General features: G+C 39.8%; 1 protein-coding gene across 3 annotated transcripts in view; it reads right to left on the bottom strand.

Moving 5' to 3' along the window:
- Positions 1-359: 359 nt before the first annotated feature.
- The window catches only part of LOC108606620 (serine-rich adhesin for platelets), a 42,272-nt gene continuing 18,295 nt past the window's right edge, over positions 360-24,336 (bottom strand). For 2 of the 3 annotated variants that reach the window (XM_017996903.2, XM_017996905.2), the window contains 14 exons: positions 20,471-21,093; positions 19,030-19,389; positions 18,525-18,943; positions 8,935-9,555; positions 8,522-8,871; positions 7,519-7,611; positions 7,020-7,434; positions 6,863-6,962; positions 5,962-6,060; positions 5,578-5,901; positions 4,570-5,511; positions 3,138-3,960; positions 534-2,123; positions 360-464 (listed from right to left, as the gene is read on the bottom strand). In XM_017996903.2, coding sequence (XP_017852392.1) covers positions 622-2,123; positions 3,138-3,960; positions 4,570-5,511; positions 5,578-5,901; positions 5,962-6,060; positions 6,863-6,962; positions 7,020-7,434; positions 7,519-7,611; positions 8,522-8,871; positions 8,935-9,555; positions 18,525-18,943; positions 19,030-19,389; positions 20,471-20,689 — 6,267 coding nt within the window. In that variant the 5' untranslated portion in view covers positions 20,690-21,093 and the 3' untranslated portion in view covers positions 360-464; positions 534-621. The remainder of the gene's footprint in view (positions 465-533; positions 2,124-3,137; positions 3,961-4,569; positions 5,512-5,577; positions 5,902-5,961; positions 6,061-6,862; positions 6,963-7,019; positions 7,435-7,518; positions 7,612-8,521; positions 8,872-8,934; positions 9,556-18,524; positions 18,944-19,029; positions 19,390-20,470; positions 21,094-24,336) is intronic. The other variant, XM_017996906.2, reaches the window with a different exon arrangement.

Below are 24,336 nucleotides of genomic sequence, written 5' to 3'. Positions count from 1 at the left end.
GATTGCGTGTGTGTATATGTATATATAGTAGTTATATAAATATATAAACGTTTAAATACGCTACTGCGCAAATATATAAATATATATATTTATGTTATATGATATATATATAAATATATACGTACGTTATATGCTGCCTTGTTGTGTATATGTTATACAAAATAGTTATCTCTCTCTCTCTCTCTTTCGCTCACTTGCTATACTAACGCATCATTTCTCTCTCTCTCTCTCTCTCTCTCTCTCTCTGTCTAACACATGCTAGCGCTATTTCGTTTTGTTTATAACTTGGTTCCCTCGATGTGTGTTTGTTTTTGTTTGTTGCACATAAATACTTGTTATATGTATATAATATATAATTTGTATATATATATATATAGGTATATGTGATATATACTTTGCAGCTAATACTAGAGTTGTTTTTCATTTGTTTTGTTTTCCTTTTGTTGCTGTTTGCCATGCGCTTGCTGCAATTAGAAAAAGTGTAACATTAGCAAATGAAGCAAAACTGCTTGACGACAGACATTTAAACTTACCTCAATTCGCCTGCTTGCTTTACTTGTTCGTTCACGTTCCTGCTTTCTCGCTCGCCCTCACGCTCACGCTCTCTCTCGCTCGGTTGCTTTAGTAGCGCGCTCTATTTTTAATACGTATGCCCACCTCTAGCAATGGATCGCCAGCAGCTAAGCCGCCGCCGCCGCCAGCTGCATTGTTGGCTGCTGCAACGCTGCTGCTGCTGCTATGCGTTGAGCTGCTGCTGCCAACGCCGGTAGCGTTATTGCCATTGCTGCCCTCGCTTAGCGGTGAGTTGTTGTTGTTGCTGGCAGCGCTGCTACTGCTGCTGCTGCTGCTGCTCGAAGTGTTGGCAACTGTTGGCAATGCAACGTTCACTTCACTGGCGCTGTTGCTGCCGCCGGCAGCGTTAACAGCAGCGCTGCCTGCGCCCAAGCGACGCAGCACTGTGGTTGTTGTCGTTGTTGTGGTTGTTGTCTCGGCTGCAGCTGCGCCATTGCCCGCTGCAGCGGCAGCAGCGCCGCCCAGCTTAAGCAACTGCTGCTGATGATGCCGATTGTGATGATTATAGTTGATCGAAGCGAGGTCAACGCCAGCTGCAACTGCGGCAGCGGCTGCTGCAGCGCAGACGCTAGCATTGGCTGCATAATCGTGTGGGCCGCCGACCGTATGACGCCGCTTGATGGAACGATTCTGCTTGTTCTGTATCTGACGCTTCTTGGTCAGATTCATGTCAGTCTTCTCGTCCTTGGTCAGCCCAGCGGCGGCGGCGCACTGCGACGAGGGCGAACAGCAGCTGGCGTTGGCAGCAGCGGCGGCGGCAGCGGCTGCGGTAGCGCTGCTGCAGTTAGTGCTCAGATGTCGCGTCGTGTAGTTGCGACAATTGAAGCTGGCGCTGCGAAAGAGTCGATGGTCGCGCCGCTTCTTGTTGTAGCGCTCGTGAAAAAACGACGGCGCCGGCGTGGAGAGAAGCAGCTTCTCCTTGGGATCGCTAGTGGTGGAGCCCTCCGAATCGTCGGCGTCCTCGCCAGCGGCGGCAGCGGCAGCAGCAGCGGCGCCGCGCTCGTAGGCCAGCAAGCTGCTGAAGCGCAAGTTGCGACTGCCGTAGGAATTGCGCTGGGTGGCGCTGCTGCTGCCTTGGGCGGTGGGCGTTGAGGCGCTGCTGGAGCCAGTGCCAGCGGTGGGTGTGGCTGCGCCACTGGTGGGCGCTGTGGAGCTGCCTTGATGTATGGGCGCTGTGGCCGAGTGCTGCAGCTTATGCGCTGCTTTGAGCAGACTGGCGGGCAGCGGAGCCAGCGTGGGCTTTAGCTTCAGCTGCTGGCGCTCCTTGGTGTCGTCTTTGGTGTCGCCCAGACTGTTGGTGGCCGTGCAGCTGCGGCTCAGATGCAGCGCATGCGGCGCATCCAGTGGGCAAAAGTTGTGGAAGAGCCGCTCCGGCGACTCGTCCGCATACGGAATGTTCTCGGAGTGCAAGTGCAGCGGCTGTCCCAGCGTATGGCGTCGATTCTTGGGAAACTCCGGTGAGCCGTTCTCATCGTTCGACTCCGAACCGCTGCGTAAGTTTCGCAGCTTGCTGTCCAGCGTGTCCGTTATGGTCGTCAACGACATGGAGCCTGCAAAGCAAACGCATGAGCAAAGTTGAGTGCGCTGAAGCAGTGCACTGCACTATGGGTAAAGAGACAAACATTTTGGCACAAATTTGAGACGTACACAGTTAATAAGCCATAGACAACATCTTATTTTGGTTTTCTGAATTGTGAATGTCGATTTATATTCAAAATCTGCATACTTTGCTCCTTTTAAAAGAACGATTTTGTATTTTAGACATAATCAAAGCTAGGCTGCTGTTTTTTAGTTAAAATCCCATTTAAAAAATGCTTGTCTACACCAAGTACAGTATCTAATGATAATTAACAGTTAGATCATAGCTCACCATACATACATATGCTAACTCACTACACTACACTGCACTAACTTCATTTGTTTCATCACCAAAAGTTAAAACACAACTGGCCGCGCTTGCTTGCCAGCAACACACATTTTGACACACAGTGCAAGAACAGAAGATAAGAGCGCAAGCCGCTCAGAGAGCGTAAGCAACTGTCAATGCTTGTGCTAATCAGCCTATGTGCTTGCTAGCGAGAGAGCGTAGCGCTGCTTTCGTTCGCTTGCGCTCAATTACTCTTCGCTGCTGCGACTGAGCAGAGCGTCGCTGCAACGCATTGTACGGTGCTTTTGCTTTGTTTTCGTTTTGACTGCAGGTGAAGAGACAAACACAAAAGCGTGAGAACTAAATTGCGTGAGAACTTTGCTTGCTTATATTTCAATCAATTAAATGCAATGTTCTTATTTGAAGAAGAACATTTAATGGCTGATGTGTCTCTAATGTGTATTAAAAAATAATTCAATAAAATATTGCTGAGCCTTACTTTTGTTTTAAGTTTGTTCAAGCTGCAGTTCAAAGCAGCTCTGAATCGGTTGACGAGCATTCCAAAAAAATGTTTTACAATAATGTGTATGCTATCTCCTCTTGTTGTTAAGGAATCAAAAAAAAAATTACATTTATGCCAAAAAATTGTAACCCATAGCGCAGTGCACTGCTTGCTTTGATTGTGTTGACTGCTTACCCGTGTCGCTGAGCCGACTGCTTGAGTCATCATCAGTGAGCAGTATAGAGATGTCGACGCTGCAGCGCTGCGGCTGCTGCTGCGGTTGCTTGCCCAGGCCGCTGCTGGAGTCCATGCTGCCCGAGTCCTTCTCGTCCAGGCTGGCCTTGCGCGCTTGTGCGCTGCGCGAGTTGGCGCCTGATAAGAAACCAGCGGCGCTGCTGCGCTTCTTGGTGGTGGTGGTGGTGATTGAGCTGCTGCTCTTTGAGGTGCTCGAGGAGCTGGTGCTGGCCACGGCGACGGTGGAGCTGCTCAGCTGTTTGGTGGTCTGGCTGTTGCTGCTGCTGTTTTTGCTGCTGCTGTGCAGCGTGGAGCTGCTGCTGGTGCTGCTGGCAGAGACCTTGGCATAGTCGAGCGACTGAAATTGAACACCAGGCAGAGTTAAGCCAAAATCACAAATGCTTTGCCGGCGCTGATGATGAAGATGATGATGTTGATTGTGGTGATTGTGATGATGATGTTGGGTGCGTAAAGGATTGGTGGTGTTGGTGGTGGTGGTGGTGGTGTTGTGGTTATTGCCGCTTACCAGTACACTCTCGCCGGAGTAGGTGTCCGAGCTGACGGCGCTGCGTTTGCCGTGCGTGCGTCGTCGCAGCTGCGGTATGAAGCGTGAGGTGCGCGTCTCGCGCTCTGTGATGCGCTCAATCTTGGAGAGATTATGCAGCAGCATGCTCGTCTGATCCTCCTGCGTCTGTTGCGGCTGTGCGGGGCTAGCGGCGGCCGCGGCAGCGCCACTCAAATCCGCTACCTCAGGCAGACTGCCGTTCTCAAAGAAATACTCGTACTGCAAAAAAGCAATAAATTCGAATTAGGATACACTTTGATATATTTTTAATAGAGCGGCTCGATTTTTCGAATTCGAAATCTACAAAGAATTCAAAGAACGATCTCAGCAAGCAACTAATGGGTCTAACATCAACTCTTAGTCATCACTGAGCGGCTAAACTAATGATTAAATTACAATAATTTTTTCGAATTCGAAATACAAAATTAGCTCAAATAATCAAACAGAATTCGGAATATTTTCAATGCTCATTGCTAATTGAAGTAGTTTTGCATTAATATAAATGATTTCTAATCGTAATCAATTATTCATTTTGCTTAAATAATTTAATTGATAAGCTCAATTTAATAGCCATGCTTTGGCATATATATTATTTTTATATGGAACGTAGCTACAATACATTATTATTTATATTTGTTATGGAACTGACTTTCGATATACAAATGACTAAGAATTTCATTTAATTGATTGCTATGATAAAATACAAAAATTTTATCGAAATCTTTAGCCTGCTCGACTTGATTTTCAGACTTTGCATGAGCTTTGTAGATTTACAATTTTCGAATTCGAAATTTATCCACCCTCTTGTATATAAAATGAGACTCGTACCTGCGTGACCAGCAGCTCGACAATGCGGCACTGATGCTTCATATCCTTGACGGCCGTCTCGAGCGTATCGTTGGGCGTGCGTATTATGGATGGGCCAAAGATAATGGCCAGATTCTTTGGCTCCATGCGATTGACCTCGCAGTTGTCGCTGACGCGGCACAGATGCCGTATGAGATGCTTCATTGTTTCGTAGGGATGACGTGGCAGCGACTCGACAATCTCCTTGAGCAGCACAATGCGCTCCAGGCCCGTCTTCTTGTCCGCTTCGATGAAGTTAATGTAGAAGCTGGCGGGCATTAGCGCGTCGGGCAGACTGCGTATGAAAAGCTTGAGCAGACTGCTAACCACATTGACGTCCTCCCATCGCACATCGGTGGCGCAGCTATCGAACTGAAAGTCCTTGGTGTTGACCAGCTCCGAGAGCTCTGATATGGCCGCCTTGTTGCCGGGTATGCGATAAATGCCAACGACGCTCAGGCCCTTGGTTTCGACAATGTTGGTGCAGACTTCGACCAGATGCGGCACATAGGCGTTGAGCTTGGACATGGGACAGGCGCGCAGTGGCACGCCAATGGAGCCAATAGATTTGCCAGCGCAGCTTGAAGGTGATGCCAGATCGCTGCTGGAGACGCCAGCGCTGCCGCCACTGCCGCCGCGCCTGAATAGCAAATCCTTCCAGTTCTTTGACTTGGGCGAGCCCAAATCTTTGTCTGGCACATGCTTGTGTCCCGAAGGCTTGCGCAGCTTCATTACTGGCGATATGGAGTCGCTGTTGCCAGCAGCTGCTGCCGCTATTGTGGACACCGTGGAGCCCTCCAGCTGCCCGCCCGAGTGTGAGCTAAGCGGTGAGCTGTCCGCTGCGCCGCCGACCACATCATCCAAATAGCTCGCTGTGGCCGCCGTTTTCTGCGGCTCCGCCAGCTGCCTGCCCGCTGGCTGTTCCTGCAAGCAACAATAAAAAGCAATTAATATACAACTTTGTTTAAAATTTAATTCATTTTTTGTTACATCATCATAGTTGAGGCTGTCCTTCCACTGCAGCAGTCCAAACAGTCGCTTCATCTCGTTGCTGCTTTTCGTCTTGAACAATATTTCAGTATAGGGACCGCAGCTTGTGCTAGGCGCCGCCGGCGTTTGCGGCTCGGCAGCGCTGCTGCTGCCCGATGAGGTTAACTTATCATGCGCATCATACGCATCCAGGTTCAGCTCATTGCCCAGTGTGGCCAAATGCGCGTTACTGGTGCTCGGCTTCGACTGCATGCGTATGAGAAACTTTTTCTTGTCCAACGACTCGTCAAAAAATTTAAAATTTCTAATATCAAGCTCTATCACCTGCAATTGACAAATTGAAATTAAAATTTGCCTACAAACTCTATTGGGGGTTCCACTTACATTATGCTCCGACTTGCCATGGCGTCCAGAATAGATGCGCAGCAGATCGCCCTTGATCTCCAGCTTCACCTGTCGCCATGAGCGATACTCCGACATGCGCTGAAAGTTAAGCAAAGTTCATGAGTTTCATTTTAAATAATCTTAAGTTGAGAAAGCTGTTAATTATTGATTAATTGATCAACTACGATTAAGATTATTTGTATTGTAAACACAAAATATTCAAATAAATTCAAATAATATAATTAAAAGCTAAGCTAAGAATCAATATGTTGTTTACAATATTTTTGATGTGCAAAAATTTTTGAAAATTATTTAAAAATAAAGAAATTTAAATGGGGTTTAGATAACAAACGAGCGTTAAATAATTATTAGTTTATATTAACTATCTTCAAAATGACAACTTAATATTAAATTACGATTATTTTCAATAGCTGATAGCGCATAAACAATACATTAATTTGAATTATGAAAGCAGCAAACAGTTAAAGTTATTGATAGTCAATGGCTAAAGTAGCTCAAAAACTTGTTGAAAATAAGTTTTAAAATTATTCTAAGAATATATTCTATTAGTTTTAAATTCAAATTCGTGCTCAGGCAGTTCAATTAACAAATTCGCTTAGCTAAAACTTATAAAATTATTGCCTAGCGTTGGTGATTAATCAATTCAACAATAAGTCAACTAATTTAATAGATTGTTGGTCAAGTGAGTTAATGCTGATTATTTGTAATCATAATCAATTAGTAATCAGTAAAATTAACTGATAAGCAATGCAAAGATCATTGAATACAATTTAACAATTAAATTTTTAAATTTGAAACAAATGTTTGCCCTGATTTGTGAGCAACGAACAGAAATTTAGTTGCTTAGCCTAAATTTATAAAAGTCCAATGCGCTGCTTACTTTGCCATTTATGCAGGACGACTTAATCTCGATTTCCGTCTCAAAGGCCTCCAGCTCGTTGGGCACATACTTGCCATTCAGCTCCGCATCAATGTGTATGCTAAAAGTGAAGTCGTTAATAAGCAGCTAATTAACAATTAAAGTCACTTGGACGCACCTGCTGCGCATTTCGCTGCTCATGGAGGCGCGTCGACTGCCATGCAGCGCGGATAGACGCACATCCTCCAGTCCATTGGGCGTTTCGATGAACTCGTGGCCCACAGCGCCGCCAGCAATGACATCATAGGTGGGATCGGGATGCTCCTCGACCAGCGCTTTGGTTTTATGCGGCTCAACGACAGCAGCAGCCGCAGTCGCCGCTGTGACGACAGCAGCAGCAGCATGACCAGCGCCAGCGGATTCTGCTGACACAACTGTGGACTCGGCTGCGTACTCATTGTTCTCATTGTTGGTGGCACGCAGATAGGAGATGCGACGCATGGGCTTACCCTCATCGAAGGAGCTCGAGGCGAGCGGCTTAAAGCGACGCACGACGCTGCTGACGACAGCGGAGGCCTCAACAATGGCAGCAGCTATAACCAAAAAAAAAAAAAAAAAGGTATCGATTAATAAATAACAAACTGTAGTCAAGCGTTGACAGTTACCAATTGGCTTACCTCTGCTCTCGGCAATGTCCGCCAGGCTGGCTACGGTATGCGCTGAACTGGCCGCTGGCTGAGCATGATGCTCCAGCATGACGCTGCTGTATTCTGCAAGTAATAGAGGAACATTAATAGGAGCTAGACTAAATCGCATTGTTGAGTCTTTCATTGAGACACAAAATGTAATTAATTGAAAGCAAAAATTAGAAAATATATAGAACAATCGCAAATTGATTATGCAGCTGTTTAAAATGTGCTGTTAGCTTTGTAGTTCTTGCTTAGCTTACCTATAAAATTCATTGTAAAGTTATCATTGCAATATGTTTATGTGTTAACTGATCAATTTCAAGACAGCTTTAGTAATTTTGAAATATCATTTATGTTGTAGAGTCCTAGATATGTAACTGACTGAGCAGAATTGACTGATTCAAATAACAGAAAGTCATATTTGTACATAAGCTAAACCAAATTTATAAAATATTATTCCATTTATTTCCACTGCTTTTGTTATCTATCTGGAGACTGTGCAAGGCACCACTAGCCTAACCTAACTAGCCACTAACCTAAACATATCATGGCTGTTTCGATTCTGATGAGCATTAGCTATATATTTCTATTTGTACGCCTGTGGTATATTCATATAATAATAAATAATTTCAGAAATATTACTATTATAGCAAAATCAACTGCATTTGAAGCTCCATTTGCAACATTTTTGCGGATCTGGACATAATATTCAAATTGATTGAGAATCAACTCTTCAAGAAGAATCGTAGCCATGCGATCAATTTCTACACACAAACGTATCAATTAGAAATTAGAAATCAGACTGATGACTCCAAAAAGACTCTCGAATGTTAATTAAATATATTTGATAAACTGCTAGTGCGAAATACGACTTGAAGGCGAGTCTTGGCTCTGGCTACGGACTAAAGTATTCTTTGATTAAAAGACTCGACTCAACTGACTCTGTAACTCAAATATATTTGCTACACTGCTAAGAGTTCGGGGATCTTACTGCTGTGTGTGCTGCTGCTGCTGTCCAGCGTGGCATTGGCCAGCGTCGCCTTGTGCAGTTCCATGCGGCTGCTCGTCTGGCCATCGACCATGCTGCTGCTGGTGCTGCTGCTTGTGCTGGCGGCGACGATGTTGCTCTGCTGGTGGCTGCTGTGCTGTTGATACTTGGAGTGCATTTGATGCAGCGGATGCTGCTGCAGCGACTCATAGAGAACGCTCGACTTTTTGCTGTTGTTGTTGCCGCCGCCGCCGCCGCCAGAGCCAGAGCCGCTGGCGGCTTCAGTGTTGATGGAGAGCGGCTTGAAGGGATCAAAGCCCTTGGACATGTGTGTGACCAGTTTGCGCTCAAAGCTGTAAGCACACAAATATCAAATCAAAAACAAAGCCTTAAATTCATAATATTTAGTCGCTTACACTTTGTTGGTTACCCCAGTTTCTTGTAAAGTTTCAAAGTAGTCCAGCTCCTTGGGATATTTGGCATTGTTGTTGGGCAGCGAGCGCGACTGCAGCAGCTGCTGCTGTTGTTGTTGTTGTTGTTGCTGTTGCTGGGGCGCTGCTGCGCGCTGCACCAATTTGTTGCCTGCATAGCAATTATACATATCGAAGCCAAGCACAAGTTGCTGCTGCTGCTGCTGCTGCTGTTTGTGCAACACTTGCTGCCGCACGTTGCTGCTACGCGGTGGCACCACTGGCATATGCGTTGGAAAGAAATGTTGCTGCTGCTGCTGCGTCGACTGCGCTGACTGCGGCGATGACTGATTGCCGTTTGCCGCTAGCGCCGCCGCTGCTGCTGCTGCTGCTGCTGCTCCCGCTGGCAGTGGCGACTTTAGAAATTCCTCCTTTTGCTTTATAGACTCGCGCAGTCTAATCATCAGATCACTGTTGTCACCACCAGCGCCGCCGCCAGCTGCAGCAGCTGCCGCCCCACCACTGGCATTTGCCGCATAAAGCGCTTGACCCAAAGCTGCTGCCGCCGATTTCGGCTGCCGCGTCGATGTGCTGGCTAATACTGTTAGATTTGGCGGCTGATTGGCACTGCAAATGAACAACAACAAAAAATTAATATACAAATTAATTAATTTTTAATTTAAACAAGTCATGACAACATTACATGATAAACGCATCAACTAATTTAGCTGCAGCTTAGCAAAATAAGCAGTCAGTGCTTTATTAATAAAATGATTTATATTTTAAACTAAGCATATTGTTAATTCAACTATTTTGTGCATTAAATTTAGTAATTATTTATGTATATTTTATTGTAAAGAACGCAGTAAGAAATTTGCCTTTGCTAATAAATTCATTTAGCTTAACTTAATAACTTAACTAAAAAAATAAAATTTTGCAGCAGCATTTTGAATAATTAAAAACAAAGTATTGGTATTGATATTTCATAATTAGTTGTATTAAAAAAAATGTAAAAAAAAAAAAATACATAGCAACAAAATGGCCAAAAAATAAATAAATATGCGCATAAATAATATAAATGTATTTATTTAGCTTCAAAAGGTTTTTCTTGTTTAAGCTTTTGCTTTAAATTATTTAATATATATATATTGGCTGAATATAAATAAATTATTAAAATAGAAAAATTAGGCAAAGAAAGGAAAAGCCAAAATATACATAATATAAATTAATTTATTATTAGAAAAGATTTTTATTTCCTTTAAATTATTTAAAATATATTTATTGGCTTTATTTGATTGTTTTATGTATTAAATGTGTTTAAATTTTAGCAAAAGTTGATGCTGATTATTTTTAAAATAAAATTGTTACCTATTTATTTATTACATTAAAAAAAAAGCAGTTGAGCTCAAAAGCAACAATAGGCATTTTAACTAATTTTAGCGCATAAACTGCTGCTTGATTAATAAATAAATACTTAATATTTATTAATGCTATTTACTTTTTATTGAAACTGCGTTTAGTTGTCATAGTTGAGAGCTGAGCGCGCAATAAAAAACGCAGTTGGCTACGTCACTAAGCCAAATTATAAATAAATATTAATAAGCAGCATGCGTGTGTGTGTGTGTGTGTGTGTGTGTGTGTCTCAGAGTGTGCGTGTGTGTGTGGGCACCTGTTTGAAATACAAAATAAGGTCGCTTGGTCAGTTTGCTGGGGGGAGAACGACGGACGACGACGGACGACGCACCATCAATGGAGCTGAGACACTTTGGCGCGTGCCATTAACAACATTTGCCGCAGTCGCTGCCGCAGTCGCAGCAATGAGAGTCGCCCCCGCTTTGAGCGCATTGATGGCTTTGACGGCTTTGACGTTTGTCGAGCCGATTGGGCACGCTGGTCACGGCGAAGCGACGACCAAATACGCTGAGCGCTGCGCAATTTACGCAAAAACAGAAATCAGTCACGCTTCCAGCCACGCTCACAACAAACACTTGCCACACACACACACACACACTGTTTGCTTAAATGAGCAAATGATAGCAAACGCGTATTTGTTTATGAATTTTTTGTTTAATGCAAAAGAGCGAGCGAGAGCGCAACTAATGACCATGACCGTTAGACCACAACTAGTACAAGCAACTAAAATCTGAATGCAGCAGCAGCAGCAGCAGCAGCTGAGAGCAGAGCGCTGCTTGATTGAAACACACAAATTGAATTGCATGGCAAGTAAATTGAATTTATTTGTTTGAAAGGATGTTGCTACACAGGATGCGCCCACACACACACACTATGCAGCTATGCTGTAGTCAAAGCAAGTGCAATTAGTTTATGGCTTGGCAGCAAACTCAAACTCAAACTCAAACTCAGGCTACAGCTTCAGTCAGTTTGCTGCTGCTGCTGCTGCTGCTGCAATTGGTACTGACAGCAGCACTAAAACTCTTAGCCCAGGTTAACTAAGTAAATTGAGTGCGTTGTTTGACAGGCAGACAGCTTCGCATTGGCATTGGAAAACGCATTGGCAAAGTTTGCTGCCTGATTGAGTTGTCAGTCACTCACTCAGTCAGTCCTAAAGGTCAAATTACTTTATCAATCTGTGGCAGTTGCAACTAAGGGATACAAGCTTTTGGCTAAAAGCATTTAGCAATTAAAACTTTGCTATCTAATTATGATTCACATTTCAGTGAACTATAAATAAATATTAAATATTAAAATAAAATGCAACTGACACAAGTGTTGACTCTAATGTCAATTGTTGTTATCAATAGCAAATCGCTGTATATAGCTGTATCTATTCAAAATACAGACACACACACACACACACACACACATTTTCCCATATATATGCCATATGCAGTAGCTACAGCTGTGTCTGTGTGTGTGTGTGTGTTTATATCTATGTGAGGAATTTCGCGCTTTATTGCCTGCTTGTTGTGTATGCAGCGCCGCCGTCACTCTCTCTCTCTCGCTCTCTCACACTCTATCTCTCTCGCTTTTTATTATCTGATTTGCGTTTGGCCAACACTTTTGCCTCTTTGCAATTAACAAGTCGTAAATAACTGACATACCTTGCCCAAACACATTTCTAACGTTTCGCAAATACTCTATAAATATATTTATATATATTTTTTTTTTTGCTTCTGTTTATCAGCCACGCCCTAATTGTTGCTTAGTTGGCTTATCGCTTTATTGTTGTAATTTCAGTTATTACCTATTTCGCTAGCTTAGAATTTGCAACATCAGCTGCTGCTATTTGTAATTCAAATATTAATAAAATTCATTTTTTAGTTTTACTTTAGCTAAACAATTATTTTTAACTAAATTAGCAGTCACTTGTATAAATTTTTATGCTTTTAGTCTGCATAGCTATCATATATAGCAATGAGTTTTATTTTAAACGAGTTTGCACCAATAAAAAAATCTTTAAAAAAGATTACTATAAATAAAAATATAAAGCATATATAGCAATAACAACTATTCTTAAAAAAATGTAGTTTAGTTAGAAGTATATTTGTTTTTTTTTAAATATTTAGCAATGTGAATTATTAAAAAAAATAATTAAAATAATTATTTTAAGCTCAGAGTTTATTTGTAATATTTTCAAAACTCAACTTTTTTTTTGCAGTACGATTTGTAACAAATTTAGTTTAGTTTGAAGAATTTGAAAATTGAAGTATATTTGCAATATTAGTATTAATTTTTTTGTGCAATAATAAATATTTATTATCGAGAATTATTAATATAAAATTATTTTAAAGTCAGAGTGCATTTTTAATATTTGCGCAATTTAATTTTTTTTTGCTAGCTTATGAAAATTATGCAAAAAATAAATAGAAATAAATTGATATTTTTGCTATTATTTTTTTGCTATTAAGACTAAGCTAAAAACAACATTTGAATATTAGAATTTATTTTTTAAAGCATTTTTTTGATATTTTCTATATTTTTGTTTAGCATTTAGTTAGAGCATTTAAGTGCACATTTATTTATTTATTTGTTATTGTGTTTATTGAACTGAATGTTTATAATTTTAGTTGTTGTTTTGCTATCGATTTCGCTGCTGGACGCCGTCGCCACCAGCGGCGACGATGGCAACACTGGCGACACTTCACAGCAATGACAGCGACGTCGACGCCGACAGCGATGTCAGCGTCAACAGCGCGACTATTGTTTGGGCAACGTACGCAACGGAAACGCAGAACAAAAAGAAAAAAAATAAACGTAAGACGTATTCAAAAAAAAAAAAAATTAAAATAACTGAGCTGAGAAATTGAGACAAGCTCGCGGGCTTTGTTGTTGGCAGAGGCTTTCTAATGGATTAAAGTTGTTGTTGTTGTTGTTTTTTTAACAACAATGTATTTCAAGGTCTCTGCATAAAAAAAAAAAGAGCCATCGATAACAACACGAAACAAAAACACGATATGAATGATAAGTAAATTGTTGCTGTTTGGCTTTTGTTTTTACGCACTCAGGAACTGAATTCGATGCGCAGAGCGGAGGATTTGAGCGAAAATCTACGCGCTCCACTCGCCAACAGCAGTCACTAAACTAAAGTACAACGCAAAGTCCATGCGACTAAACTGAAATATATAAAAAAAAAAAAAAAAAAATAACAAGCGACGCGCAGCAACAACAACAACAAAAGGAAAGAAAATAATAAATAAATCAGCTTTGTGTGCGCGCCTGTATGAAATTCATATTAAGCTCGCGACAGCAACGAGGCAGGGCACCGGCCAATTGAAAAGAGCCCCCCAAGCTATTGAGTGGGCTCTCTACACACAGCAGCGCAGCGCAGAGCAGAAAAAAATATAATCCACCCAACCCACCAGGCAGCGACCCACCCAAACTATAACACGGTCTTGGGCGCTTCCTTTTTTTTCTTTCTCATATATATACATATATATATATATAGACTTGTATAGATAGCTATATATATGTGTGTTGATATTTTCTGCTATATAATACGCGCTTTTAATCAATTGTGGCCAACGTGCCACAAATAGTTGCACAGCTTGCTGCAAGCTGCTACAGCTTATTTCCAGCCCACAATTATTTTGCATGCCCCACGCCCCACAGGATCAGGAGCAGGACAGGACAGCGAGTGTGTGGCAAGTGGCAATGTCCATACGGCAATCAGTCAACTGATTAAGCCAATAGCTCTGCTCTGTACCTGTAGCGCCTTGTTTTGCGCCAATGTACATAGAGCTCTAATTGTCATTCTGAAATTCGGTACAATGTGTGCACAGTGCTGCGCACGAGTGTGTGTGTGTGCTCACTACACCCTGCAGTTCCAGCTGAGAGCATAACATTTAGCTCAGACTAGTTGAAAGAAATAAACAGTCAGAGTCATGTGTCTAGAGTCTTATCTAATAGATAAAAATGAGCTGCATAGCTTATTTTATAAAGAATCTGGTGTGTAATTTATTTTAGATTACGATATTGTGGGCTCAAATTGATTTTTTCGATTTCCAGCGTAAGGCGGAGCAAATAAAATAAAATAATATAATAGCACACGGCTTCAGATATTATAGCAGTTATATATTAAATTTTGTTGCTCTAGCTCTTATAGTCTCTGAGTTCTTGTTGCTCATACAGACAGACAGACGGACATGGCATTATCGCCTTAGTTTGCTGTATTGAATCTAATTAGACTACAATTGGATAAGCAGGCTAAAAATGACTAGTTCAAATTGTGAAGACCCTTAACACAGTTAAAATGATCATTACCCAATATTATGAATGCGTCCAAGTGAATGCAGTAGTGCGGAATAAAATAAAAAGGTTTTTACACGACTCTCTTGAAATAGTGCGTAGATTTCTGAGTAATACACTTTTAAGTAAATGTTACTACTATTATTACTAATATCTAAGCATTTCTTCTTCTAGCTAGCCTAAAATATTCCATTTTCTTCAGAGTTGTAAAGATTACGCAGTCTTCTGGTTAGTCCATTCCATTTGGACTAGTTCTCCAATGACATACCCTAGTAAAATGTATTAGGAACTACGAATAGTCGATGACCCATTTCTCGTCTGACTATTAGAACCGCAGGGTTCGCAGGTTCACCGTTAGCACACACTGTGTGGTGGCCATGTCCATGTCCATTGGCTGTCATCGTTCATCAATCATTTAAGCTCAATTGAAATGCAAACACAACGTGTGCTAAAAAGGATAAAGGTCAGGACAACAATGCAAGCGCGTTAACTGTCAGTCAACGTTAGAGTTTGCCATAGAAATCTTTACATTGGCTCAAGTAGCCTATAATTGATATAGAACGGACGTTGGGGTGTTGCAATACAATACTTTGCTCTTTTGCACGTAAGTGGTTAGCTTATCGAATTGGAAATAAAGATTACTCTTAGTTCGGCTAAGGAAATTTAACACATGAACCTAAATAAAAGTCTAACACGTCTGTTAAGACTAATTTTATGGAAATCGTGCCAATAATTCAGAAGCTATAGCTCGCTCCTTCTGTTTGCTCGTTTTGATGTGCAAATGACGATAACAACTGAAATCGTATTCATAGAAGCTATTAGATTAGGAATAAGGAAAAGAAGAAGGAATAGAAAGAGAATACTATAGGAAGCTACTAGATTAGGAATAAGGAAAGAGAAAACTATTCCTTCTTCTATTCCTCATTTCTATTCTAGTAGCCTCCTATAGTATTCTTTTTCTATTCCTTCTTCTTTTCTCTTTCTATAGAAGATGGAATAGTTTTCTCTTTCTATACTATGCCTTATTCTATAGAAAGAGAAAACTATTCCTTCTTCTGTTCCTTATTCCTAATCGAATAGCTTCTATTCCTATTTCTATTCCTTATTTCCATTCTATGAAGGAATACTTCATTAATGTCTTGCATGCCTTTAAAGATTGATTTAAGGAAAATCGTTATGTTAATATATATATTAGACTATCATGCCGCTTGGAACTGAATGCTGGAAAATTTGGATAAACATGGAAAACTTTAAAGACGCAAATCAATTTCTGCTTTAGTGCTGTAGCCACAAGTCTAACAAAATAAATGTTATTCTAAAAAGAAACGGGCTCATGCTAATACATATATACGATATATTATGCGCTATGTATTAGTGTGTGTGTGTGTGTGTTTGGTTTTGAGGCAAAGAGTCATCAAAATGATCTCAGACACTCAGACGCCGACTGCGCGGCGCTGACTTTCGATGCTAGCACACATTAGTGAGTGTAATGTGGGCGTGGCTGCGCTTTTTGCCTTTGTGCAGGCAAATAAATATATTAAAAAAAAACAATTTCAACTAAATTTGTCGTAATCATTTGACAATGGCGCGTTAATAAATTCATTGTTGTTGTTGTTGTTGTTGTTGGGCACGATTGGTCAATGGGACTGGCTGACTGGACTGACAGCAAGAAATATATGATTAACATTGTATTAAAAGCAACAATGATAAATATTGCGTATACGCAAGCGTGCATGTTGAAATGTGGGCGGCAGCAACAACAACAACAACAACAACAACAATAGCAAATATGCAATACAAAATTGTGATTTGAATTTCAACAATTCTGCTATATATATTTTGTTGTTTATTTGTTTGCGCAGTCATTAAAGCAAACACAGCAAAAAAAAAAATAAAAATTAAAAAGCAATAAAGAAAGTCAAACAAACAAATATGTAGAAATTTATGAATTTCGCCCACTGTACGCGCCGCCTTTACAAGTGGGTGGCGATCGTGGCTACTTCTTTGCCTACTTATCTATCTCTATGCGAAAGTTGCAGCTTTTTTTTCGCAGCAGCAGCACGTACAAGTTAGAAACGATAAATGCTTGAGTCCAGAAAGTGCTTGAAATAAAAATAAATTAAATTTCAACACGTGACAAAAAGCAAAAAAAAATAAGCTAAAAAATATGTGAATTTAATAAAGTTTTGTTGTGAAGTTTGGCACAGTGGGGCAAACTAAACAGCTGCGCAGAGCGACAGAGAGCGAGCGAAAATTATAATGATTGCAATGTTTATTGCTGCATAAATTTTGTTTTGCTTCATTGCCAAAAAAAAAAAAAAACAAAAAATGCACAGACAAATGCAAAGTAAGTGACAGCTAGTGATTGTTACTACATGTTGCATGCAACAAGCGCTTGCTACACATATAAATTTTTATAGGCCATGGACTCATTATAATTATGCACAAAAGCGCCAGCGACAGACATAATTATTAATTAATGAGTGCAAAACATTGTTGCCACACATTAGCTAACATGCCACACATAAATTGCAGCGGCGTCTCGGGCTGAAGCGGCAGCTGCCGTTACTTTTTTTTTTTTTTTTGCACAAAGTTCACTTACAATTGCTTTTAATTAATATTGTCGACTATTGTGTGTGTGTGTGGCTTAGTTAATGTCATTTAGAGCATGAACTTAATTCTTTGTTTATTATTATTATTGTTATTAATAAATTTCATTTCAATGCCTGGAATTTGAATGAAACTGAACAACTGTCCCAGCAGCAGCAGCCGCAGCAGCGACAGAGGTGTTGAGTCAGTTTGGCTAGCCTCCCACCCTCTCTCGCTCTCCTCTCTCACTCTCTCGCTCTCTTTACGTTTACTCAGCGTCTCTACTGTGTGTGATGATAAATCAAATGCGGCACAGTGTGCTCAAGTTCATTGAAATTTGCCAAAAGGCTGTTGGCCAGCCAGCCAGCCAAGCAAACTGTCAATTTGTCAGCTGATGTGCCGCACAGTGGTTCAAATGTTAATATTAATATAATAAAATATTTTAAAAAATGTTACTTAGCTATAGCAAGCAGCTTAAGCGCTATTTTTAAATAATTTTTATCAAATTCTTACTAGTTAGTTTGCTTGTTTTTTGATTTTTCATATTTTTCATGCAATTTTTCAAATAAAGTTTGCTATAGCAAGCAGCTTTCTATTGCCTAAGCGCATAAAAAATTTTAAATAAATTTTTTCAGCACCTAACTGGCTAGTTCTTTCATTTTTCATGCAATTTTTACAATCCAAAGTTTTCTTAGCTATGGCAAGCAGCTTTCTATTGCCTAAGCGCAATCTAAAATTTTTTAAATATATATTATTTAACTAATCAAATTGTTTATTATGATTGCTTTGATTTTTTTTTGTTAATTTCAATCCAGGTTTAATAAATTTTTTATCTCAGCAACTTGTTCGTTTGTGGCTCCGATTTTTCTAAAATTTCTCATACAATTTCTTAGCATTTTATACAAATTTCAAATTTATCGTTTTCAAAATTGTCCCAAGCACAGTTATGGGCAAATACTGGATTTTGGCGCGTCAGTTTATGAGCGCTATCTACAATAATCACTGCTGCTGGAGCTTCATCAAAAGCTATGGCATCTTTTTTCTAGCGGTGCGCATGAGTCGAAACTTGAAAGCAATTTGCGCTTAAGCTGCGCACCACTGTGCCGCAGGTGGCAAGGTGGCAAGCTGGCACTGATTGCCGCCGTTGCGCCTGTCTAATTGCACTAAACATAGCCATTTGACTGGCTTTTGAAAAGGCAAAAGAGAAACGCCAGCCAGCTAACCAAGTGGGCAGCTGATGAGGACGACGACTGGACTGGACTGGGAACTGATAAGATTAAGCTGATGCTGCTGCCACTTACCGCATAAAGGCGCCCGACAGCAACTGTTGCTGCTGATAGAGTTGCTGCTGCTGCTGATGATGTTGTCGCAGTCCATGGCTAATGTCGCCAAAGTCAAGACTGCCGCCGCTAGAGATTGCCGGATGTCGTTGCTGGGAGCTGCTGCTTGCCTGGCTGGTGATGCTGCCGGAGCGACTGCCGCCGTGCAACGCTGGCGCATGATGCGGCGATACGGAGGCTGCAGCGGCGTTGCTGCTGCTGCTGCTGCTGGCAACAACAGCGGGATATGAGATCAACTGTTGTTGCAAAAATTGCGACTTGATGCCGGCGGGTGCGCCATTGGTCAACGTGCTGCTTCCCGCTGCTGCTGCTGACGCTGGCGGCGTTGCAGACATTGTCAAGCGATTCGATTCCGGCGTATGCGCAATGCTTGTATAGTGCTAAAACATAAATAAAATAAACAATTGCAACATTTATTAATTAATTGTAGTTTTGTTTTATTTCTTTCTGTTTTTCGGGCACTCACCATTTGCAGCACATCGCACTCCTTGGGCACAACGTGCAGCGTGAGCACCGCTGGCGTCTGTTTGATCATTGAGACAATTGTGCTGTAGGCAATGCCAGCGATTGGCGTATTGTTTACCATTAGCACACGATCGCCCGTTTGGAGGTTTGCGTAGTGCGCCGGTCCGTTCACTTGCACCTCTTTGATGAAAATGGTCTCCATCGCTTTCACTTGGTATGGCGGCAGCGACGTTGGTGACGTTGGCTCCAAGCCGACCAAAGCGCCGCTGCCACCGCCACCAACAACAACGACACCGCCCCCACCACCACCACCGCTGCTGCTGCTGCCGCTGGTGCTGCTGCCGCCAGCGTTCGTTGCTTCCTACACAGGCAGAGAAAGAAAATAAAAATCAAAATGAGAAAATAAAACGTGAAACGACATTAAAAACAACAACAACAACAAGAGCGAGCGCAAACGAATGGCAAGCTGAAGAGCGCAGCTCAGAGAGCGAGAGTGAGAGCGCGTGCACGCCAAGTGAAGCGATGTGTGTAATAAAAGTAAAGTGAGTAAAACGCAAATTAGTGCAAAAAGGAAAGAAGCAGAAAAGCCGTTTCAGCTCTTCAAAGAGAGTGGCTAAGGCTAAGAGCATAGCAAACAGCTAATGCTCTTCGATTTATAGCAACGATTCGAATGCATTTTAGCTAAACTAATTTATATATAGAAATATGTTTAATAAAAAAGAATGTATTATCAATTTAACAAAAAAAAAATTATTAACTAAATTAAATAAAAAAATATGTAAAAATAAAAATATTTAATGCGTATTTTGCAATTTTTTAAATTAATCATTAAAAAAAACTCTAAGCTGTCTATTCAACTATTTAGCAATGATAAAAACAAAATAAAAAGCCTAAAAAAAATTATGTAGATTGGCATTAATTAAGTTTGAAAATAAATTATAAATTATTAGACAAAAAATTATTGTTAAAATTAAGCATAATTATGAATGAATTAACTAAGTAACTAAAAACAAATATTGAAAATATACAACTCCAAGCTTTATGCACAATCAACCAAACTAAGCAAATTCAAAATTCAATTTTAAATAGTTCATAAATAAAATAAGTAATACTATAAGCTACATATTTAAGAAAACAATAATAATTATTTTAGCTTTAGTATTACGTTTGAAGTATTTGCTATGCTCGCTGGATACTCTAACAAAAAAGAAAGCAGCAATGGCTATTTGAATACGTCGACGCATGCGTTGCGCTCACGTAACGACGTCGACGTCAACAGCGGCAGCGACTGCAAGGCGAAAAGCAAAAGTGCCAAGGCAGACGACGACGACAGCGACGATGACTAATTGCCATATGCAGAGTCACAATCGACCGGCGCGCTTGCGCTGCTTACTCGCTCTCGCTCTATTGCGCTCTTTTACTCGTGTATTGGGTGAGCTTACCTGGGGCCAGCTGGCGGCATCATCTTCCGGTGGATAGGCTATGAAATGACGCAGCGTAAAGCCGAAGCCTTGATTGGGACGCCTGCGTATAACGACCAGCTTGGGTTGTATGGATGAGGCAGCGATTGCGGCATTATTAGCTGCCGCTGCTGCTGCGGCCACAGCTGCGCTGCCGGGCGGCGGCGGCGGCGTCGCTGCCACATTCGAGTTTTGTAACATTGCCGCGAAGCCAAAGCCAAAGCCGAAGCCGATTGATAATTTTTTCTTTTTCGCGATCCAATTGATCGCCTGCTGCACTTCAAGTTGCTGTTTGTTGTGGTTTTTGCGTTTTTTATATTTGTTTGCTGCTTAATTTGCTGCGCTTGTGTTTTTTTTGTTTTTGTTGCTGCTGCGTTTGTTTGTTGGGAAAATTTGTTGGTCAACCTGCTCTATTGACAGCAATTGCTGCGTCTGCTGCGGCAGCGACTGTTGCAACGTGTTGCATCCTCATTTGGTTGTCCGTCTAGTGTTTCTGCAGCTGCATGTGGCAAGTTTGGAGCGCCATGACGCTCAGTTTAAAGCTGAACTTGAGCATCGGCTGAGCCTGAAGCCACGTCTAAGGCCAAGACGACATAGCTTAGCAGCTGTAAAGAAGAAGCAGACAGAGGAAAAGAATTAGAAAAAGTGTGTTCACCCTAGCCTTAACAGCTTTTTAATAACTTTTTTTTGTTTTGTTTTTTGGCATTTCCACAGCTTTTGTTTTATTGCTGGAGCAGAGCCCACAAGGCTTATACCAATAAATTACGTATACGTAACTTTATGAGTCTTTTAGACGCACTTATTGCCCATGTACAGTTACTTAAGTGCTTTTTACACACACACACACACTCGCATACAGACACATAAAAAGCTTAAAGACTAAAAACACATTTTTACAGCTTTAATTACAATGCAAGTCGTCATAGCAACAAAAACAACAAAAGCCACATAAAAGAAAAACAAAAGAAAACAAAAATAAAACAATAATAAATAGCCGCAACTAACTGTATGTCGAAATGTTTAAGTGTTCGTTTGTATGTGTGTGTGTGTGTGTATTATGTATGGACATTGACCGTCAAAATGCTGACGGTTAAAATGAAGTGAGCGTGCGAGAGAGAGAGAGAGAGAGAAACTGTAACACGCCTCTAGACGCAATTTGTGGCACCACCATAACCAAATCCAAATCCCAAGCACCTTCCCCCTTTCAACCTTGAACAACGTTAAGAGTCGCCCGCAACTTTTTTTATTTAAGCGCTTGGGCTCTTAAACTATGATTTAGTATACCCTGTAGTTTTTATTTTAAGCGTTAAAATATTAAAAAAAAATATATATATATAAAAAATGTGATACAAAATAAGCTTTTCAAAAATAATCTTTAATTATCTTTACCAAAGAATTGTTTAGTCTAAGTATACCCTGTACTTTTCATTTTAAATTTGGTCTTGCTAGCAAATTATTAATATTTTTTAATAATATAAATTTGTTGTTCTATTTTTTTATTTATTACATTAAAAATTAGTTTACTTGATAAAAAATAATAAATAAAATTTTTTTAATATTAAATTATCAAGAAACTTATTGAACAAATGAATAAATAATTTTGTTTGAATATTATTTTCATTTTTCTTTAATATTTAACAAGAAATTTGCACAATGCTATTTAAAATTAAATTATTTATAAACACTTCAATTGACGTAAGTTTATTTCTTCAAGTTTATTTGCCTTCTTTTGTGTCGCCGCTGCTTTGTTTAATCTGTTTTACGCTTTATTCACTTTTTCTCGCCATAATCTCTGGCGTAATTGAAAACAAACAATGATAATTCGTGCGATTAAAACACATGTAATTAGCAGCAGTTAACTAAAAATCGTTCAGTTGTTAAACTATAATTGTTTCATTGTCAGTGCAAAAGCAAAAGCCAAAAAAAAAATATTAAAACAAATACACAATTGTTTTTATTTTGTTTTGTAGGGTCTGGTGTCAGTTTAAGTTGCTTGATTGTCAACAAGTCAATAGAACAGCAACAGAAAATTTGGCTCAAGGAAATCGAATCAGTTAGCCAAACAGACAGACAAGTGTGTGATGTGGACAGTAGCTGATTGCTATGATATGCAGACTCAAGGATAAAACTATTGTTGATATAAAAAGTAGGCAAAAGCAAAGCATAAATAAATAATTGAGTTGTAAACTTAGTTGCGTGGGCTATAAAGTTGCAAATTGTTGTAGAAAGTTAAAAATAAATAATAAAAGAGATTAATTATTTAAAAAATATATATTATTAATTGAAATTTCTTGACTGTAATTTGATAATAAATATTTTAAAAGATAATTATTTATTAGTCTGAGTTTAAAAATAAAATTGTGCAAGTGAAGTTTTGTTCTACTGAAAGTTTTCAATGTCTTATACTTTTAACTCTTATACACTTATACTAAAGTACTTTATTGTTTATCATGTTGGTACAGCTATCGTTGATATCACACACACACACACATATGCAACTGCAATGTTAATAAAAACATACGCACATGTAAGTAAAGTTTATTAAAGATAACAATTAAATTGATTGTTTTGCAACAAGCGCAGAGTAAAAAATCGAACCCAAAGTGTAAGAGAGCGAGAGCAAGAGAGAGAGCGCGACGCGCTTAAGCCAGAGAACATGCGTGTAATGAGCGAACAAACGGTAAAAGTAACAAATGTTCACATGCATGCATGTGTGTGTGCGTGTGTGTGTGTGTTCGTTACAACTAAAAGTTCATAATGAGCGTACACATTACATCAATCAAAGCGCTAAGAATTTGAAAAGCAAAACAAAAACAAAAAGCAAAGCAAAGCAACATTAACTCGAAACGAATTTAATCAAAATTATTAATGAAAATTATATGTGTGTGTGTGTGTGTGTGTGTCTTGAATGGATTAATGTTTTAACTGTAGCATAATATGATTGAAAAGTTGGCTATAATGTGAGCTTAGGCTTAATGCTTTTAAATGGGCTTGCTAGCTATAAAAAAAAAAATTAAAAAGATAATAAGCAAAAGCGTATGGGAAACTTTTTTAAAGCAGACAACGTACATGATCAGCAATTTAAATAGAGATAAACAGCAAAGAGAGTGAAGCTAAGGCAAGAAGAGAGTAGCGGGAGTTGAGTGCTAGCAATGAGAGCAAAGAGAGTAAAGCAGCTAAAGCAAGCAGAGAGTAGCGGGAGTTGAGAGCCAAAGAATATTCAAAATAACAGCAGAGCTGACAATTCAAAGCTTTAAAGGTTGCAATTTCTCAAGCCAAATCAAAACAGAATTTAAATCGTTATTAATATTATAAATATTAATTAGCTACAGCTGCAGCTCAAGTCTGCAATACTAAATCAGTTCGTAGCTGAAATTGCATGAACTTTAGTTAAAGTTTTAACTGTGCTATAGCAGTTATATCTCAATAACTAAAAGTAATAATTTAAAAAATTGTTAAAAGACTTACAAATTAAAATAAATTAACCAACAACAATGAACAATAAAAATTTTTGATTTATATACAAAACTTAAAAAAAAAAAAAGAAGTGTACTATGTACATTTAAAAAAAAATGTTATGCATGCAAGTTTAAAATTTCTTAAATGAATAATTATATTTATGTCTTAATATTTCTTAATTAAAATAAATAAATCAATGCTAAGTGCGTTAAAAAATGCGCAAATTTATTTTCCCAGCTAACTAAACCGAAAAAGCAGCTCAAGCTATCAACTAACCCAACTAGCCCTTCTAGCTAAATTTTACTCTATTGATAAGCGACATCCTTGACAGTTGTAGATTAGCATTAATCTGTGTCTGATCCCCCCTGTGTTATTTTTTTGTTTTTTAT

This window comes from Drosophila busckii, chromosome X, assembly GCF_011750605.1.
Source record: "Drosophila busckii strain San Diego stock center, stock number 13000-0081.31 chromosome X, ASM1175060v1, whole genome shotgun sequence".
Classification (NCBI taxonomy): Eukaryota; Metazoa; Arthropoda; class Insecta; order Diptera; family Drosophilidae; genus Drosophila; species Drosophila busckii.
This window is presented reverse-complemented; position numbering and strand designations above follow the sequence as displayed.